The 20,176-nt window shown below is 53.2% G+C and overlaps 3 protein-coding genes across 8 annotated transcripts in view; 1 reads left to right on the top strand and 2 right to left on the bottom strand.

Annotated features, from left to right (window-relative positions):
* Positions 1 to 20,176, top strand: part of LOC126933430 (pygopus homolog 2) — an 88,858-nt gene that overhangs the window by 7,681 nt on the left and 61,001 nt on the right. The gene's annotated exons all lie outside the window — the stretch shown is intronic.
* Positions 8,114 to 9,241, bottom strand: LENEP (lens epithelial protein). Its single transcript, XM_050756589.1, has one exon. It carries the CDS (start codon positions 8,977 to 8,979, stop codon positions 8,794 to 8,796), a length of 186 nt encoding a protein of 61 aa, XP_050612546.1. The 5' UTR covers positions 8,980 to 9,241; the 3' UTR covers positions 8,114 to 8,793.
* On the bottom strand, positions 9,468 to 18,703 carry FLAD1 (flavin adenine dinucleotide synthetase 1). Of its 6 annotated transcripts, none has more exons than XM_050754515.1 (8): positions 18,469 to 18,576; positions 17,764 to 17,988; positions 13,711 to 14,455; positions 12,859 to 13,006; positions 12,309 to 12,407; positions 12,038 to 12,227; positions 9,793 to 9,866; positions 9,468 to 9,677 (listed from the first exon to the last, which is right to left on the bottom strand). In XM_050754515.1, exons 2-8 carry the CDS (start codon positions 17,842 to 17,844, stop codon positions 9,542 to 9,544), a joined length of 1,473 nt encoding a protein of 490 aa, XP_050610472.1. In that variant the 5' UTR covers positions 17,845 to 17,988; positions 18,469 to 18,576; the 3' UTR covers positions 9,468 to 9,541. The 6 variants fall into 6 exon arrangements, 4 of the variants coding, with proteins under 4 accessions (XP_050610472.1, XP_050610466.1, XP_050610481.1 ...); XM_050754509.1 differs by having other exon boundaries at positions 18,201 to 18,558; XM_050754524.1 differs by lacking the exon at positions 12,309 to 12,407 and having other exon boundaries at positions 18,201 to 18,558.

Genomic DNA, 20,176 nt, shown 5'->3' with positions numbered 1-20,176 from the left:
CCTGCCACCCCCCAAACTCCCCCCCCAACACTTAGCAACACCCTCTGTCACTTCCTGGTTTTTCACCCGCCCCCCCAGGTCCCCCTCCCTCCGCCCAATAAGGACATAAACTTCAACCCCTTCGTCCAGCCAGTCCCTGCAGAGCGCAGATGGGTCCCTCCCTCCTTTTTTGCCCCCTTCCTCCAAACTCTTACTTAGCTCTCCTAGCCTTTTCCACCCTCCTCCTTTCCCTCCTTCTTTCCTTCTCTCTGTCTCCCTTCACCTGCCGCGGTCCCTCTCTCCCCCCGTTTCTCCTGCCCCTATCTCTCCCAGTCCACCTTAACTCAAACTCCGCCCCAGGCCCCCATCCAGCCCTTTGCCGCTGCTCTGCCCGCCCCCTGCACGCCACCGCCCTGTCCGCCCATTGGCCTGAATACCCGCTCATCTCCAGTGGGTCTCGCCTTGCTTTCGTCCAGGGAGGGGGCGGAGCCGAGGGGCTGGCCTGGAACCTGGAGAGGAGGGGGGAGGGGGCAGTGTCCGCAGCGGCCAGGGAACCAAGCACCCCCTACAGGGGCTCCCTCTCCTCCAAGAGGGGCTTCTGCAGGGTCAGGACCTCAGGAGGGAAGGGTATGAGAGGTTAGGGATAGGCTGGGTGGGAGTGAATTGGGGACTTAGCGTCTTGAGGGAGGGGGTCCCGTGAGGGGCTATAATCAGGTCAGGGACCTACAAGGGAGGGGGAGGGGGAGCCACCAGGCCTTCAGCTCCGGCCCCTACGCCCCACCCCCTCTCGGAGGGAGCCGGGGAGTTGAGCCTGCGGGCGCCCTGCGTCCCTCCCCACGCGTGACGGTGCCCCGCGGGGAGGGAAGGGCGCCCCGGGCAAGCAGCCTCTGTGCTGTCGCCAGTGCCCGCTGCGGCCTTGGCATTGTCGGAGGGGAGGGGCCCAGTCTGCGAAGGGGGAGGGGGCGCGCTCACGCTTTTGCTCCCCAACTCCATCCCGCGGGTTCCCTAAGTGGAGAAACTGAGTCTCCACCGAGGAGGGATATCTTGACATGGATTCGCTCAGAAACCCAGGTGGCGAGGGGTGCCTGGATGTTTTGGGATGTGTGGTATGTGTAGGTTTTGGGGAGGACCGGTATAAATACTTGGGAGCCCCCCAACTGAGAAAGGTAGCGGGTGAAGGATGTTTCCGACTGAGCCTGCGGAGCTGCGTACCCCAAAGGGCCCCTCCCACTAGTGTCAAACGGAATCACATCAGGCTACCTAGGGCCAGGTTTGGCTCCCCCGCGACAAGCCAGGCCGAACCGGGTCGGACTCGCTTTCCCCTCCCAACCCCCCTCCGCAGGGGGCCTCCCTCCCTTTCCAGCAGGTGGCTCCTCGGGACACCAGCTCAACCTGTTGGACCACAATGGGCGGCGCCAGGGGGGCCCTGGCCCTCACCCGGGCTGACCCGGGATCCCCGCGCATGAGGGGCGGAGTCCAGGTCCCTCCCTCCCTCTTTCTCCCTCTCTCCCTCTCCGCGCCGGGCCGTGACTCAGCCTCGGGGCCGCTGCCCTGCGCCCCAGCCAGGGGCGGAAAGTGTGAGGCGCCCCTGAGGGCTCAGGCCAAACCAAACAGCCCCCCACCCCAGACATTATCTCACTGGAGAATTAGGGGGGCTATAGGAAGGAGGAGGTAGCTGCAGGCATGGGGCGCTCTGGCTCGAGTAATCCGCTCCGGGTTTTCCTAGCGTCCCTGACCCCCTTGGGTCCCGAGGCCGGTCACTGCTCCGGGTTTTCTTCTCAGCCCCGCCGGACAGATTCTGGTCCGGAGGGGCCGGGAGCCGGTGGGGTCCAGGCCGGGGTTTTCCCCGTCCTACTCCAGCCGTCCGGGTAGTGCAGGCCTGGCGAAGGGCTGTGCTAGGAGCTAGGCGGCAGTGCCACAAGTGAAATGGAGAGGGGGCTGCTTTGGGGAGGAAAGGGGATAGCCAAAGAAAGGGGGCGGGGGACAGGGGGTGGGAACGTGGCCCGGGAAGGGCAGGGCCAGGGCTTCCAGAGGCAATATCAGGGCGGGCTCCCTGGCACCAGCCTTTGGGTACAGAAACTCGGAAGGTGCCCAGTGCCTCAGGCTTGCCTCGCTCAACTTCCCCCCTGAGGGTCGCGTTCTACGTCTGGCTGAACATGACTGATCTTTCTGCGGCTAGATTGCCACTCCCCACCTCATTCCCAATAGTCCTGGAACCCTCAGTTAGTTCCTCAGTGACGCCCACCCTCCCATGTCTCTTTTTTTCTCCTGGTGCAAATAGCTCCCCTCCTTACTCAGAAATCGGAGTGGGGAACCCCTACTTGAAATTCCCTCTTACCCCAACCCCTAACCACGCCAAACGACCGAAACAGCGGCGGTAGAGAAACGCTGACTGGAGACCCCGCCCCCTCCCTTGAAGCCCCTGCTAGGCCCCAGGGGCCGGCCGCCCCCGCCCCGCCACCAGGCCCAGACTGGAACTGGGAGCTGGAGGGCAAGTGAGGGGCCTGCAGGGGCCGCCTGGGGATAGGGGAGCGTCCCAGATCCTCACGTTAAGACTTGAATTTTTAGGTGACCAGCTAGACCTTAATATTTGGGGAGAGTAGCACGAGTTGGAGAAATACTCAGAGAAGGAAGTGTTTACCCTAAGAGAGGGATGAAAGCCCCGAGTGGGAGGACTGAATACCTGGGGCTGGGGACAGCGACTCGGAGTGAGGGCCAGGTGCCCGGACTGACTGGGCCATGTGCGCCAAAGGGTAGAAGCATAGAAGTTAGATGCTTGCGGAACCTGAGGGAAAGAGGCCTTCAGGTGGCGAGATAGGCGAGGCTTTGCCTGGGCGGGGTCCTGCGTGAGTGGGTCTGGGGGACTGTTTCGGAATGTGGGGAACTGAGCTGCAAGCGGAGTGTCAGCCTGCGCCCGGCGCCCACCTCTTCCCCGCTGCTCCCCCCCATCCTCGACTGCCTCCGCTTCCCTCGAAAAACCCGCCGCCCAGGAAACCGCTGGGGGCGCTCAGACCGCAGACCCCCACGCCCCCCGCCCCCCAGCGCTCCCACCGCGACCGCCCAACCCACCTGAAGGGGCCGTGGCCGCCAGGGGTACCCCCCTCCTGCCGACTCCCCCCAACACCTGCGGGTGGCACTATTTATAACTCCGCGCCTATTCCGGGCCTCTGGGTTGGAGCCGGCTGCCGCGCAGCGCTAATCGCCGCCGGGATCTCTGCGCCCCCCAAAGCCGGGGGAGGTAAATTTAGCTTCAGGAAGCTCAGGGGAACATTTTCCAAAACTCCACGTCCCAGAGAAGGCGAGAGAACCCCTCTGCACTCAGCCTCTCTCCGATCAGCCACCAGGAGGCGCAGGTCCCCGGCTCCTCGAACCCAGCCAGCTAGGAGGTATGGTCGCTTCTTTGAAGCTGGGGTAGGCGAAAGGCTGAGGGCGAATGATGGAAAGGAACTGAGGCTGGAGAATGGCTAGAGGAACGGGTACGCTCCAAGGCTGGCGAACACCCTAGAGTCTGAGAGTAACTGAGAAAGTGGGTGGGGGAAAATAACTCACATGCAAGAGAGATGTAAATAGGATGTAAGTAAGAGCCTATGCCCATGCCGGGCGCGGTGGCTCTCGCCTGTAATCTCAGCACTTCGGGAGGCAGAGACGGGTGGAACACCTGAGGTCAGGAGTTGGAGACCAGCTTGACCAACATGGTGAAACCCCGTCTCTAGTAAAAATACAAAAATTAGCCAGTCGTGGTGGCACACGCCTGTAATCCGAGCTACTGGGGAGGCTGAAGCAGGAGAATTGCTTGAACCTGGGGGGGCGGAGGTCGCCATGAGCCAAGATCGCGCCATTGCACTCCAGTCTGGGCAACAAGAGCGAAACTCCGTCTCAGAAAACAAAACAAAACAAAAAAAGCCTATGCCCTTGGGGGTAGGCCTGCGCTCTGGCTCTGTCAGTGAAATGATTGCCACATCCCCCTTTCTGCCGGCCTGTTGGTGGTGTTGGGAAAACGTGGGACACCCCCACCCACCCACGCCTCCCCACCGCCAGATTATTGCTGTGATATCCAGTTTATTGCCTGCCGCTTCTCAGACCCTTGGGCCGTGATCCCTCTTCTCCACCTGTTTCTCGCATGCCAACGAGGGTCCTGTATCCGAAGTAATCCGCTGGGAATCCTGGATATCAGGCTTCTCCTCTTGCTCTTGTACTTGGGGGTCACATCCATCTGGTCCCTCTTGTCTCCATTCCTACTCCACCCATTCCCCCACCCCCTGTGACCATTAGAGGGCACCAGGGCACCAAGGGGTATGCGAGGTTTTAATGGCAAAGACCGCAATTACTTTTGCACCAACCTAATATCTTGTACCCTGTCTCCTTCACCTCCCTCCCACCTCACTCCACTTGAGTTCCTGAGGGAGTAGTTTGGACACTCAAAACCTGAGTTGCCCTAGTTGGGGAGAGATACTTGTGGGGGAACAGCCACAGAGTGGGCAGCCATGGGCCAGGAAAGATCTCTTGGCCTGTGTGGATTAGGTGAAAGGGCTGAGGCTGAAACCTCCAAATGGGCTGAGAACAGGGAGCTTAGGGCTGAGGTGGGAAGTGGCATGGAGTGGGTGCAGAGTGGGGTGGTGGTACCCTCCATGCTTTTGCTTGCATGGCCCTGCCTCCAGGCCACTTTGGCCACCATCTCCATGCAACAGCAGCTCAGAAGAGGAAGGCAGGCTCATTAGGAGAAGCAGTGAGTTGGTGATCTGAAAATCTGGGTTTGCTAAATGACTCCTTTACTGCAGTGTGCTGTGTATGTCCTTGGGTGAATCATTTCACCTCTTGGGCCTATTTCCTTCATGTTAACATGGGATAATTGCTGAAGTGGACTTCTGTGGCGCCCAAAGCACTCTGTATTGTGAAAAGGGCTCTCTGAATGGTATCTGAGGTTTCTGTTATTCTCCAGTCTTTACACTGTCAAAGCCCTCTTTCCCACTCACATTCTCCTTGGGCCACTGGCAGTCTCACTCCCCCTGCTGCTCTCTATCAGCCATCTCACCACAGGCCACAGCCCTGGACTCCGCCTTCCTCTACCCACCACTTCCCCAGTGGTCTCTGCCAGACTTCCCCTCCCCTGGCAAAGGCCCTTGAGCTCAGACCTCAGACTCCAGGATCCACCTCCAGGCACTGCCCCGCTTGGGGGGAGTGAGGCCTAAGAAAGGAAAAGAAGGCAGTAGGCCAGGGCCTGAGTCGGGGAAGGAAGGGCTGGAGCTGGCCAAATAGGGTACAGGCTCTGAGGGGGAAGAAGGAGCCCCAGATTCATGGGAAGGTAAATTCTGACTACTCCCATCACTGGGACCAGGGAAGATCCTCTCAATGGACCAGCCAAGAGCACTAAGCTGCATTTTGTGGATGCCTAAAGGGATGCACTGAGGCTGGGCACGGTGGCTCATGCTTGTAATCCCAGCACACTGGGAGGCCAAGGTGGGAGGATCACTTGAAGTCAGGAGTTCGAGACCAGCCTGGCCAACATGGTGAAACCCTGTCTCTACTAAAAATATCGAAATTGGCTGGGCATGGTGGCTCACGCCTGTAGTCCCAGCACTCTGGGAGGCCGAGGTGGGTAGATCAGGAGGTCAGGAGATCAAGACCATCCTAGCTAACACGGTGAAACCCCATCTCTACTAAAAATACAAAAAATTAGCCAGGCGTGGGGGTGGGCACCTGTAGTCCCAGCTACTCAGGAGGCTGAGGCAGGAGAATGGCGTGAACCTGGGAGGCGGAGCTTGCAGTGAGCTGAGATCGTGCCCCTGCACTCCAGCCTGGGTGACAGAGCAAGACTCCATCTCAAAAAAAAAAAAAAAAAAAAAAAAATTGAAATTAGCAGGACATGGTGGTGTACTCCTGTAATCCCAGCTACTCAGGAGGCTGACATAGGAAAATCACTTGAACCCGGAGACGGAGGTTGCAGTGAGCTGAGGTTGCACCATTGAACTCCAGCCTGGGTGCCAGAGTAAGAATCTGTTTCAAAAAAAAAAAAAAAAAAGATGCACTGACCTGCCAGGGATAAGAAATAAGCTCAAGTTGGAGTACTGTAGAGACTAGGCTGCTGTAAAAAAGAATGGACAAGTTCTCCATGTGTTGATATGGGATCCTGAATCCTGTCCAAGGTTTATCAAAGGAAAAGAAGCAAAGTGCAGAACAATGTGGAGAGTATGTTAACTAACTAGGAAGAGTAATATATCCAGAATCCAGCCACCCCTCACTACTGCTTTTGCTATAAACCTGGTCTGAGACCACCAACGTGTCTGGCCTATATTGTGCCATTACCTCCTAATAGGTCACTCGTATTCTACCTTTGCTCCCCTGAAGTCTGTTCTCAACACAGCAGCCAGCTTGCGCCTTTTAAGTAAAAAAAACTCATTTCATGCTCAACATCCTGCAATAGTTCCTCATTTCACTCAGCATAAAAGCTCAAATTCTTAGGCTCTCTATGACCCATTCCCAACACCAGCTCGATTTCCACTTTTTTTTTTCCTATAGTGCCTATCATCTAATAACATATACATACTTTAAAAAATGTTTCTAGTTTGTCCTGTCCGCCCCCTAAAATGTAAGCTTCACAAGTACAAGGATCTGTTTTGTTCACTGCTGTATCCAAAGTCCCACACTGATATAAGTATACACTGAAAAACTCAATATTTGTAGAATGAATGAAGATGCAGTCTATGCATAGACTGGAATGTTCTCCAAGAAACTGGTAACCATGGTTGCCTCCAGGGGCAGCACTAAGGGACTGGGGGATAGACCAGGAGACTTTTAACTATTAGAGTTCTTTTTTTTTTTTTTTTTTAAGACGAAGTCTTGCTCTGTCACCCAGGCTGGAGTGCACTGGTGCAATCTTGGCTCACTGCAACCTCCACCTTCCGGATTCAAGTCATTCTCCTGCCTCAGCCTCCCGGGTAGCTGGGACTACAGGCATGCGCCCTCACGTCTGGCTAATTTTTTTTTTTTTTTTTTTTTTTTTTTTGTATTTTTAGTAGAGATGGGGTTTCACCATGCTGGCCAGGCCGGTCTCAAACTCCTGACCTCAAGTGATCCACCCGCCTCAGCCTCCTCAAGTGCTGGGAGCCACCGCACCCAGCCCTGTCTTTTTTTTTTTGAGATGGAGTTTCACTCTTGTCCCCTAGGTTGGAGGGCAGTGGCATGATCTTGGCTCACTGCAACCTCTGCCTCCCGGGTTCAAGTGATTCTCCTGCCTCAGCCTCCCAAGTAGCTGGGATTACAGGCACTCACCACCTTGCCCAGCTGATTATTTTTAGTAGAGATGCGGTTTCACCATGTTGGCCAGGCTGGTCTAGAACTCCTGACCTCAGGTGATCTGCCCGCCTCTGCTTCCCAAAGTGCTGGGATTACAGGTGTGAGCCATCATACCCAGCCTGGCCTAAAGTTCTTTACTGTGGGCATATATCACCTTTACAAAAAGAACCTAGAAAAAAAAAACAAAAAAAAAACCAAGAGTTAACTAACAAGAAGGCTGAGGAAGAGCTGGTCCCAGGCAGGGAGGAAGAGGGCCCTATCTACCGTAATCTCCAGGCCAGTGCCCCAAGTGACAAAGGGCTGGGGGATGAAAACTGAGCCCTAAGAGGGGACAGAGAATGCTGGGTGGGGATCCCAGGGAAATACTGAGCAGTCCCATGGCTGGCTCTGAGGTGCGGGGGCTGTGGGTGGGCGCATCAGTAAGCATAAGCGCCCCATGAGCAGGATGACGCACGTGGCTGATGCGCCTCCACCACCGGAGCAACTCCTGGAAAATGCCAGCTGTGGCTAGCAAGAGGAAGTCAAGAGCCAATTCTGCTCAATCTAGCTGCTTATGTCCTGATAGGGCTGTGCCATGATAAGCCTGGGGGACCCATGTGGCCACACAGGTGCCTTTCTCTTGTAGCTTTGTATGTGAGCTGGGAGCTCTTGTAGCTCATGCGGTTCCACTTCCTTCAGGAGCTGGGGACTAGCCTCAGCTTAGTGCTTTCCCCAAGATCCTCAGAAGCAGGAAGCTGCCTGGGCAGGTCTTCTATTTGGGAAAGGGCTGGGTCCTCTGGGTTTCCATACACCCTTGGCCTCACAGATGAAGACCCTACTCAAGCTGGGTCCCCTCCTTACCCACAGATTGAGAGGAACCTGGACTGTCTTCCACCCTCCCCACTCAGGAACCTGGCTTTCAATCTTGGTTCTATTCAGGACAAGCTCCTTCCCTCCCTGGTCTGCACCCTGGCTCTCAGACCCTTCTAGTGCTGACTTTTCCTGATTCCCCTTTAGACATTTAGAATCTTGGGCCTCAAAGCCTGTGGATTATATTTATAATTCAGTGATTCTCAGTTATCTTAGGAGACAGTCCATTCTTGGTACTATGAGAGTATAGTAAGATCAACCATCTGAGCTGGTGGGCCCACTGTGCCAAGCTTGGAGGAGTGCCAGGTCTTGCCACAATCTTACTGGGGTCCTAGCCAGATCAGTCCAAGCTCCTGCCCACCAGAGGTTCCCCAGAGGCAGGGGTTGGGAATGGAGGAGGCTCAGAGATGAGGCAGGTCCGCCAGATGACACAGCTCAAAGCAGGATCCACACTTCACTCTTTACTCATTGTTTATGGCCCATCCTTGGTCAAGCACAGCTGGCCCCAGGAGTCTTGATGGCAATTGGGCTGGGGGCTAAAGAAGAGAATGAGAAGCTGAGGCAAGCTCTGCCACAGAAGCTGCAGCTATGCCTCCTGTTTACTCTATCCTGCCCACCTGAGCGATGCCAGCCATGGTGCTGGTGGGGAGAGGAGGCAGTTCCCTGCCACCATTAATCCAGCAGTTCCTTGATACACCAGCAGCAGAGGAGGATGTAGGCGACTTCCTTCAGGGTCCGCTGGAAGCCCTCCCACCCTGTGCCCATCTTAATGACAGGCACCCGCAGCCCAGTGTCTTGAGGGGCCCCTCCGAGGAAGAAAGGTAGGGTTTGGGCTAGGGGCTGTGTCCGGGGCTGCATGTGGGCAGCAGTTCTGAGGAAGGGTGTGGGAGCTGCCTCTAGTGCCTTTTATCAACACTGTCCCCACCCCCTTCAGCCTCATGACTACAGAGACAAAGGATCCAGGGTTTAGCAAAGGGAAGGTTCTAGGCCTGGGAACAGGCTGAGTCAGCCCCTCTAGACAGGGATGGGAGGGTGGGGTTAGTGGGAGGGAAGGCCTGGCCACTCCATCTTTCATCCTCCACAACTAGGCCAAGGCAGCTTCCCCTCTTCCAGCCAGGGTATTGCCCTGCCTGATTGCCCTTTTCCCAGTGGTTGGCACAACTCCTGCTTCTGCCCTCTGGTGGGCTCCTGCTGAGGCTGACATTGAGAACCATCAGTGAGAGCTCCTTTCCAGCCTGTTCTGCCCTGCCCCTTAAAGTGAACACAGCCAGTCAGAGCTGGCAGCATTTGACCCAATTCTGCTTCTCCCATCCTCTGGAGCAGGAAGACACAGCTAGAGCAACAGGCACAGTGACAGGCATGGTTTATTGCCAGGTTATACCCTAGAACAGTGTCCTTCCCTCCCTCCTAGGGTGGGAGGTCATGTGCGGGAGTTTCGCTCCTCTTCTTCGTTCTCCAGTAGGTAGGCTGGACGGTATGTGGGGTGTCCTCCTGGGCTCAGGCACTTCAAAGCCGGGTTCCGCACGGTATTCTCCCGACTCCCCAGTGATGTGTATCTGGAGCAGGGAGGGTAGAGGGCAAGTATGTGGTAGGGTGTGCAATCCTACTGGCCCTCCCTATTCCAGCACCCTAAAAACTCCCTTACCCATTCCCTTCCCCTAATACCCTTACCCTCGGTCATACAGGATACAGTATGGGACAAACAACTGACGCAGAAAGTCCCAGATGTCTCTGTAGGTCCAGTCCTGGGAGGTCAGAGTAATAGAATAGTCACAAATGCTCCCCTCTCCCACTTCTACCCCTGCTGTCCTGGGAAGGGGCCCATCGATGGCTCTTCTGCTCCCTTGGCCTCTGAAGGAGGGCTTGCTATCTGATTCTCTGGTATAGCTTGCTCTATGTATGCAAAGAGAAAGATAAGGACTTCATCTTCTCCACTCTCTGCTTTCCATTCCTGAACCACCCTCTACTGCAAGGGTGGAGCTCCAGGAGGACAGGCAGAGACCATGTCTGTCTATTTATTTTTTGAGACGGAGTTTTGCTCTGTCGCCCAGGCTGGGGTGCAGTGGCGCGATCTCGGCTCACTGCAACCTCTGCCTCCCGGGTTCATGCCATTCTCCTGCCTCAGCCTCCTGAGTAGCTGGGACTACAGACGCCAGCCACCACGCCTGGTTAATTTTTTGTATTTTTAGTAGAGACGGGGTTTCACCATGTTAGCCAGGATGGTCTCGATCTCCTGACTTCATGATCCGCCTGCCTCGGCCTCCCAAAGTGCTGGGATTACAGGCGTGAGCCACCATGCCCCGCCCGATTTTTTTTTTTTTTAAGAGAAGGTCTTTTCTGTTGCCCAGGCTGGAGTGCACTGGCATGATCATGGCTCACTGCAGCCTTGACTTCCCTGGCTCAAGCGATCTTCCTGCCTCAGCCTGAGTAGCTGGGACTACAGGCATTGATCAGCCCACCTTGGCCTCCCAAAGTGCTGGAATTACAGGTGTGAGCCACTATGCCTGGCCAGAACTTTCTGTGGTGATGGAAATGTTCTATATCTCTACTGTCTAATATGGTGGTCATTTGAAATGTGGCTAGTACAAATACTAAAGTACTGTATTTTTTTTTGGACGGAGTCTCACTCTGTTGCCTAGGCTAGAGTATAGTGGTGCCATCTAGGCTCATTGCAATCTCTGCCTCCCAGGCTCAAGTGATTCTCCTACCTCAGCCTCCTAAGTAGCTGGGATTACAGGTGCCTGCCACCATGTCCCGCTAATTTTTGTATTTTTAGTAGAGACGGGGTTTCATCATCTTGGTCAGGCTGGTCTCGATCTCCTGACCTCAGGCGATCCACCTGCCTCAGCCTCCCAAAGTGCAGGGATTACAGGTGTGAGCCACTATGCCCGGCCTGCATTTTTTTTTTTTTTTTTTTTTTTTTTGAGATAGAGAGTCTTGCTCTGTTGCCCAGGCTGGAGTGCAGTGGTGCGATCTCAGCTCACTGCAACCTCCACCTCCTAGGTTCAAGCAATTCTCCTGCCTTAGCCTCCCGAGTAGCTAGGACTACAGGTGCATGCCACTATGCCTGGCTTTTTTTTTTTTTTTTTTGAGACAGAGTCTTGCTCTGTTGCCCAGGCTGGAGTGCAGTGGTGCGACCTCAGCTCACTGCAAGCTCTGCCTCCCAGGTTCACGCCATTCTCCTGCCTCAGTCTCCTGAGTAGCTGGGACTACAGGTGCCCGCCACCACGCACAACTAATGTTTTCTATTTTTAGTAGAGATGGGGTTTCACCCTGTTAGCCAAGATGGTCTCGATCTCCTGACCTCGTGATCCGCCTGCCTCGGCCTCCCAAAGTGCTGGGATTATATGTGTGAGCCACCGCACCTGGCCACGGCTGGCTAATTTTTTGTATTTTTAGTAGAGATGGGGTTTCACCATGTTGGCCAGGCTGTCTCGAACTCCTGGCCTCAAGTGATCCGCCCACCTTGGCCTCTCAAAGTGCTGAGATTACAGGCATAAGCCACGCGCCCAGCCAGAACTGAATTTTTAATTGTACTTAATTTGAAAAATTGAGGTATCCACATGCTGTCAAATTCATCCTTTTAAAGTATATAATTCAGTGGTTTTTAGTCATAAGTATTTCATTCTAATTAATTAAAATTTAAGTATAAATAAATAATTAGTGGCTATATTAGACAGTACAGGTCTAAGTCACTATTCTGTCCACAGTAGGAAGCACAATGCCTGCTATTGAATTTGGGCTCAATAAATATTGGTCAAAAGGATGAATGAACAGATAGCACTGCCTCACTTGGATGATGAGGCCCCTTCATCCAGGTTCCAGGCTCTAGCCTCCCCACTACTACAAGTGAGCTAGGGTGCAGTGACTGATGGGGCACGTGAGACTGAAGGCGATCAACCCTCTTCCCCATTACCAGCAGTGGGTTGATGCGCATGAACACAGGCCAGCCTGGGTCAGTGGGGCTGAAAGGGCAGAGGCTACAGGAGTAGGGGTCAGTCCGGCGGGTGCCCATCAGGACAGCCTCCAGCTGGGGGTGCCGTGCCTGCAGTTCACCCAGGGCCTGCTTCATGCTGCCCTCAGCTTCCAACATCTGCAGATTATACCTTAGGAAGAAACAGAAGTAGGGGTCGGGAGTGAGCTCTGTCAAGCTTCTCTTGGAGCCCAAACCTCCAGGCCCCTAGTACCTCTTGATAGTATCCTGTAGAAATTGTTCCAGCTCAGGGAAAGGGGAGATGCTGCGGATATACAGGATCTGGAGGGGGTTTGGAACATCAGGTAATTTCCTGCGGAGGGGGAAGAATCCACAGGCTTGCCAGCATGGACAGGGAAATGGCTCTCCTGAAACAGCTCACTGTTCTCTTTGGCCCCTGGAACAGACTCCCACCCCTTCTCCCTTTTCCTTGTCCTTTCCATCCATTAGACCCACTTCCTCTGGGAAGCCCACTCTGACCTTTCACCTCTCAAATCTAAACACGCATCCCTGGTTCAGGTATGTAAATCTCCCATCTCCCCAGTGGACTGTGACCTCCCTGTGGTCAGGGATAGTGGCCTGCACATCCATACACAAGGCCAGGCACATATCATATGCTCAATATGGTGGGAGAATGGAACTGAGAGGTCACCAAGACTATCTCCCCCTTGAACTCCACCTATACACTCCCTCTCCCCTTGCTTTCTGGGATGTGGAACTGGAGAAACAGATCAGGGGTCTTGTCTCCCAGGGGGCAGGCTCACCTCTGCACAGCTGCATGGAAGAGGTGCAGGAGGGCGGTGCAGTCTTTGCCCCCGTTGAAGCCCACACAGAGCTGGGTGAGGCTGTACTGAGCCAGGGCGGTCTCAATGGTCTGTAGGGCACCTGCCACCTTTTCCCCCAGAGAAGACCCTGCCAAGCAGGCAGGGAAGAGGGCATCAGATGGACACATATGGCTATCAAAGGGGAGTGAAGGCATGCTGCCCTTGCTTAAACCCTTCGATATCTTCCCAATTGTCTGAGGATAAAGTCCAAACTCCTTCATGCTGCTCACTAGGCCCTGCAGAGTTGGCCCCTGACCTGCCATCTGCCACCCAGCCACACCTCACGGTAGCCTCAGTGTCATTCCTCCGTAGCAGGGGGCGTGGGGTGTGGGCTTCCTTCCATTCCCCTAAACCCCATGCTGCTTCCTTGCAGGCCATCATTCATACTATTGGCTCTTGCCCACCTACTAGACCAAATCCTCCTTATCGCTCAGTTTATGTCACTTTGCCTTCTCTGACCCCAGATCAAGGCTGATCTCCCTGCTGTGGGAGATCACTCCCTTCATCACCCCATGCAGGATCACCTGTTTAATGTCCATCTTTCTTGTTAAAACACTCGTCCACAAGAGCAGGGCATACATTATTCTTTTGGGCTATATTCCCAACACCTAGCACAGTGCTGATGAAAGTAGGTACTCAATCAACGTTTATTGGAAGAATAATGAATTAACAGAAGCTATCTTCTGCCCTCCCTGGGATTTGCAGGAAGCACCCAACAGCCCCTGCATTACTGAGATCTGGGGTGGCACCAATGGCTTTGGGCATACTGCCCCTCCTCCATAAGGTCCCTACCTGATTCAGCGAGTTTGTATACAGCCTCACTGGCCTGCTCCACGGCGTTGGGCATGTAGGGGACCAGCGATCCCTGGGGCAAACGGGCAGTCAGGTAGGCCAGGCATTCCTCCAGGGGTCCTTCTTCCTCTGAGTCTAGAGTCAGCTTCACCTGATAGTAGTTGCTGCCCCAGTCAGGGTAGGAACCCAGGCCAAGCCTACGTCCAAAGTGGGCCTGGGCCTCAGCCAGAATGGGGGCAATGGAGGCTTCATCAGCAGCCACATACAGCTCCTTTGAGTGGAACTGAACAGCTGGGTTTTGGAACAGTCCCTTCAGCCCCTCCAGCACCCGCTGCAGCAGCTCTGGAATGCCTGGGAAGAGGTAGACATTTCGGACGGAGACCAGTGGGAATCTGAAGGGATGACCAGTGCGAGGATCTGTGCCGTAATGCAGGCGGGCAGAGGAGGGCACCAATGACAGCTTCTCCCAGCCTTCCCCTCCTAGGGCTTTGGTGGCTGCTTCCAGCTCAGGGTGTGGCTTCAGCTCATCCCCAAAGGCCCGTGCCACTGCCTCAAAGGTCACATCATCATGAGTGGGGCCGATGCCCCCTGCTGTGAGGACATGGGTGAAGCGGTTGGAGAAAGAGGTGACCTCAGCTGCAATGGTGGCTACCTCATCAGGTACAACTGAGACTCGGCAAACCTGGACCCCTAGGGAGCGCAGTGTCCGGCACAGAAAGAAGGTGTTGGTGTCCTGAGTGTGTCCCTGGGGGTTGAAGGGGAGGATGAGGCCGTCAGTACTGTAGGGATGAAGGGCAGGGGGTTGGAGATGATGGCTGCATCCACCTGATGATGCAGTGCTCTGCTCTTTGAAGGACACCACCTCAGGCTGCTGAGAGGCCTGGACTGGACACAAGAGTGGGAAAATCCATTTGTTTGTTTTTAAAGCTGGGTCTCTGTCACCCAGGCTGGAGTATAGTGGCTCAATCACAACTCACTGCAGCCTCAACCTCCTGGGCTCAAGGGCCACCTCAGCCTTCCGAGTAGCTGAGACTACAGGTGCGTGCCACCATGCTCAGCTCATTTTAATTTTTTTTTGTGGAAATGGGGTCTTGCCATGTTGCCCAGGCTGGTGTTGAATTCTTGGTCTCAAGTGATCCTCCCGCCTCAGCCTCCCAAAGTGCTGGAATTACAGGTGGGAGCCACCACGCCTGGCCTGCTTTCTTCTTTCTGTCCCCACTGCCACCAAGCAGGTCCTTAGCACCTTTCACCTGGACAATGGCAACAGCTTCCTGGCCAGGCTTCCAGCCTCCAGCCACAGTGCTCTGCTCTGTCTCCTCAGTAACCTTTATTAATGCGTCACTGTGATTGCATCACTCTTGGACTTAAAAGCCATTTGTTGTTTCCAAATGTATACAGAATAAAGTTCAAATTCCTTTGCAGAGTATTTGGGGCTGTCTGTGGCGTACACCCTATCTTCTTTTCCAGCCCCATCTCCCTCTAATTGTCTACAATGGGTTTAGTGGTTAAGGGTTTGTGTTCTGATGGCCGGGCGTGATGGCTCATGCCTGTAATTCCAGACCTTTGGGAGGCTAAGCGGGGTGGCTTGCTTGAGCTCAGAAGTTCAAGACCAACTGGCACAATATGGTAAAACCCCATCTCTACAGAGAAATATAAAAACTAGCCGGGCGTGGTGGCACATGCCTGTAGTCCCAGCTACTTGGGAGGCTGAAGTGGGTGGACTGCTTGAGCCCGGAAGGCAGAGACTGCAGTGAGCCGAGATCGTGCCACTGTATTCCAGCCTGGGTGACAGGGACCCTGTCACCAAAGAAAAAAAAAGGGTTTGTGTTTTGGAGTAAGAGATTATCAGGCATTAGGCTGGAATCCCATCTCTACAACTTCCTAGGTATGTAACCCTGGGCAGGTTTCTCAACCTCTCTGACCCTCAGTTTAATCATTAATTGGGCTTTTTTGCTGACCAGGTGTGGTGGCTCATGCCTGTAATCCCAGCATTTTGGGAGGCTGAGGTGGGAGGACTGCTTGAGCCTAGGAGTTCGAGACCAGCCTGGGCAACATGGTGAAACCCTGTCTCTACACAAAAATACAAAAAATTAGCTCTAGCCTGGGTGACAGTGAGATTTTGTCTCAAAAAAAAAAAAAAAAAAAAAAAAAAAAAAAAAAAAAAAAAAAGGCTGGGCAAGATGGCTTATGCCTGTAAACCCATCACTTTGGGAGGCTGAGGTGGGAGAATTGCTTGAGGCTGGGCTGTTTAACATTGTGAGAACCCCGTTTATAAAACAAACACACACAGAAAAATAAAATTTTAAAAAAGAAAAAAAGTGCCAACTTCGTAGGGTTGTTGTGAAGATTAGTAAAATCACATATATGTGATGTATAGCACACTGCCAGGCTCTAGTAGGCACTTAAAATATAAGGGTCATCACCCTGGCCAAAATGGTGAAATCCCGTCTCTACTAAAAATACAAAAATTAGACAGGCGTGGTGGCAGGTGCCTGTAATCTCAGCTACTTGGGAGGCTGAGGTGAGAGAACTGCTTGAACCTAGGAGGCAGAGGTTGCAGTGAGCAACCATTTGCACTCCAGCCTCAGCAACAGGAGCGAAACTCTGTCTCACACACATATACACACATACAAAAATAAAAATAGGGGGTCAGGGCTGGGTGCGGTGGCTCACGCCTGTAATCCCAACATTTTGGGAGGCTGAGGTGGGTCGATCACTTGAGGTCAGGAGTTCAAGACCAGCCATGGCGAAACCCTGTCCATCCCTACCAAAAATTAAAAAAAAAAAAAAAAAAAAAGGGTCTATTAAGGCTGAGTGCAGTAGCTCATGCCTGTCATCCCAACTACTTGGGTGGCTGAGGCATGAGAACTGCTTGAACACGAGAGGTAGAGGTGCAGTCAGCTGAGATTCCACCAATGCACTCCAGCCTGGGCAACAGAGTGAGACGCTATCTTAAAAAAAAAAAAAAAAAGACAAATTTACAAAGAATATTAAAAAAGATTACTATTAAAACTTGACATTTGGCCAAGCTCGGCGGTTCATGCCTATAATCCCAGCACTTTGGGAGGACGAGGTGTGGGAGGATCACTTGAGCCCAGGAGTTTGAGACCAGCCTGGGCAACACAGTGAGACCCTGTTTCTGCAAAAAAATAAAAATAAATTAGCCAGGTGTGGTAGCTAACACCTGTAGTCACAGCAACTTCAGAGGCTGAGGCAGGAGGACTGCTTGAGCCTGGAAATGGAGGCTTCAGTAAGCTGTGACTGTGCCACTGCATTCCAGCCTAGCTGACAGAGCAAAATCCTGTCTCAAAAATAAAAAAACCCTTGTCGCCGGGCGCGGTGGCTCAAGCCTGTAATCCCAGCACTTTGGGAGGCCGAGACGGGCGGATCACGAGGTCAGGAGATCGAGACCATCCTGGCTAACACGGTGAAACCCCGTCTCTACTAAAAAATACAAAAAAAAACTAGCCGGGCGCAGTGGCGGGCGCCTGTAGTCCCAACTACTCGGGAGGCTGAGGCAGGAGAATGGCGTGAACCCAGGAGGCGGAGCTTGCAGTGAGCTGAGATCCGGCCACTGCACTCCAGCCTGGGCGGCAGAGCGAGACTTCGTCTCAAAAACAAAAAACAAAAAACAAAAAACAAAAAAAAAAACCCTTGTCATCCTTGAGTCATTTCCAAAAAGGCTGAGTAAAACTCTTAAATATACAATACATACACCTGTACCTCCTCTACTCAAGGCGCTTCCTGTCATTGTTGTGTAGCCCCTCTGCCCTCTACCATACTGCTTGGTAAATTGCAATGACCTTTTTATTTTTATTTTTCTTCAATCAGCTCTCAGGTTGAAAAATTGTAGGGACTTTGCTACAAGTTTTTCAGTAGAGTAATTCAAAGAATGAGGGTTAATTTTCCTTCAGTATGCTGGATCCACTCCAGGATCCTACTGCAGCAAGGAGGCTCCCACCCTGTCTCATTTCCCTCCATGGAGGGATGTGCAGCAGGCCCTTAAGGACAAGAGAACGCGGCGCCCTCCCCCCTTTTCTGTCCCAGACACACCTTAAGGATCTCATCTCCAACAATGATGATGCCAGCCGTCACGCTGCGCCCCGGGGAAAGTTCAGAGGCCCTAGATGTCATGGTCCTGCCTTCTCTGCCCCTCTGCAAGGCCCTCCAGTAGCCACCCAGACCCCCAAATAGGGGTCGCAAGCACAGGCGGCCCGCCAGGTCTACAGGGCACTGGGGGCCATAGCCTGGGAACAGGGGATCCTGGGTCGAGGGAACCTGGAGAAGCCAGAAAGGACAATGGGGGAGAGCAGGCGTGCACGTTCCTCTTTAGAGGAAGACCCTAGTCTTCTCTAACCAGATCCTTGACAAGCGACTCCTTTATTCCTGCCTCTTTAATAAACGTGTTCCCCAATCCCAACCCATGCCCTTTTAAATGTCTTCTAAGCTTAACTCTAGTCTTAAAAACTCCTTCTCTCTTGAGAACCTACCGCTTTAAGTGTCTTCCGTTTGCTGAGCTGGTCTCCTCAAGTGTCTGCTCTATCTTGGACATCTGTATCCTTTTGAATGTCTCTTCGCGGCATCTGCCCCTTTAAATGTCTACGTTATCCTGGGCCTTGGCCCTTTTCAATGCATTCGCTTTCTCCACCCCGGACCAAAATCCCGTCTCTTTCTACTTCAGGCTTCTGCACCCTTTCTAGCCCTGAAATCCCTTGTCCCCACCAAGCTTCAGATTACTGAGGGATCCTAGGCTCTCACCTGCCTGTTCTGCCCCTTCACCGGGTCTTTCCCTTGTTCCTTTCCTCATGTCCCGGGGCAGCTTCCGTACTTAAAGTCCCGCCTTATTCACACTTAGCTGACATTGAGTGGTGATTTTGGCTGTCGCTTAGACTCTTCCAGGGTCCCATTGGTGTATTCAACTGTCGCTTTCAGGTTTTAGCCAGTGGGTGAGAGCAGGGCCTGATTGTTATAGGCGACAATCACTTGGCCACCCCTCGCCCGGAAATACGGGGGCCGGACCTTAGCCCACGGTCGGGGGCGGGACCTCAGGAGTTTAGGGCGCGAAAGGAGCAGTGGTTGGAGGTAATGTAAGGTCCTAGGGGTGTTTCTGGTGCTGGATTCAAATTATTGTTATGCATATGTTGCTTTGTTTTATTTAAGGGGTCAGTTAGCCATGGTTTAAGCTATTTTCATTCACTGTGACTCTAACACTAGGCTAAGGGCTTTTGGAGTGAGCAAGGATCTTACTTTGTAGCAGAAGTTGGAGGGACACGGAGAAAGATTATCACCATTGTCTGTCGGGTATGAAGACCCTGGAGTAGGTGAGCTTTTGGTGTGTGGAACCTTAACTTATCTCTAGTATAATAGACAAAACTAATTACTTAAACCTCTTTGACAAGAAAGAGTCCCAAAACCCTCTCTTCCTCCACCTTGCTCCAGATGGTGCTTAGTTCAAAAGACACCTTTCCCAGTTACTGGTCTTGTAGGTGCAAACGAGGCAGCGAATAGGGAGTGCCTTACATGTTTACTCTGGATCCTCACATCATCCGAGCTTACCCCCATTTCAGTTGCCTTTGGCCCAAACGTGCATCTTAAACTTTTTTCCAGTAATAATCTGGGGATCTTCTCATATGCAGATTGATTCAGTAGGTTTGGGTGGGGCCTGAGATCTGCATTTAGCTATTTCCCATGTGATGGTGATCCCACTGCTCTGTGGACTACATTTTGAATGGTAAGGGCCTGAATTCATTCTTTTTGATTTTTGAGGCGGAGTCTCGCTCTGTCACCCAGGCTGGAGTGCAGTGGCGCGATCTTGGCTCACTGCAAGCTCCGCCTCCCGGGTTCATGCCATTTTCCTGCCTCAGCCTCCCGAGTAGCTGGGACTACAGGCGCCCGCCACCACGCACGGCTAATTTTGTGTGTGTGTGTGTGTGTGTGTATATATATATATATATATATATATTTTTTTTTTTTTTTTTTAGTAGAGACGGGTTTTCAGCGTGATAGCCAGGATGATCTCGATCTCCTGATCTCGTGATCCACCCGCCTCGGCCGCCCAAAGTGCTGTAATTACAGGCGTGAGCCACCGCGCCCGGCCAAATTCATTCTTTGTAGGACTGCTAAACCACACCTTGTCCCAGCACTTTGGGAGACCGAGGCGGGCAGATCACCTGAGGTCAGGAGTTGGAGACCAGCCTGACCAACATGGAGAAACCCCGTCTCTACTAAAAACACAAAAAATTAGCCGCGCGCGGTGGCGGGCGCCTGTAGTCCCAGCTACTCGGGAGGCTGAGGCAGAAGAATGGTGTGAACCTGGGAGGCAGAGCTTTCAGTAAGCCGAGATTGTGTCACTGCAGTCCAGCCTGGGCGACAGCGAGACTCCATCAAAAAGAAAAAAAAAAAAACCCTGTGAGATACATATCATGCTAATTTTACAGACGAGGAACAGCCTCAAAAAGGTGAAGGT

This window comes from Macaca thibetana, chromosome 1, assembly GCF_024542745.1.
Source record: "Macaca thibetana thibetana isolate TM-01 chromosome 1, ASM2454274v1, whole genome shotgun sequence".
In the NCBI taxonomy this organism is placed as follows: Eukaryota; Metazoa; Chordata; class Mammalia; order Primates; family Cercopithecidae; genus Macaca; species Macaca thibetana.
This window is presented reverse-complemented; position numbering and strand designations above follow the sequence as displayed.

What these genes read in the sequence shown, in the direction of transcription:
- LENEP (XM_050756589.1), bottom strand. Translation starts at nt 8,979, where the DNA reads ATGCAGCCCCGGACACAGCCCCTAGCCCAAACCCTACCTTTCTTCCTC.
- FLAD1 (XM_050754515.1), bottom strand. Translation starts at nt 17,844, where the DNA reads ATGACATCTAGGGCCTCTGAACTTTCCCCGGGGCGCAGCGTGACGGCT. An exon ending in ATACAAACTCGCTGAATCAG is followed by an intron (nt 13,007 to 13,710) that starts GTAGGGACCTTA and finishes CCTGCTTGGCAG; the next exon opens with GGTCTTCTCTGGGGGAAAAG. An exon ending in TGCGCATCAACCCACTGCTG is followed by an intron (nt 9,867 to 12,037) that starts GTAATGGGGAAG and finishes CTGACCTCCCAG; the next exon opens with GACTGGACCTACAGAGACAT.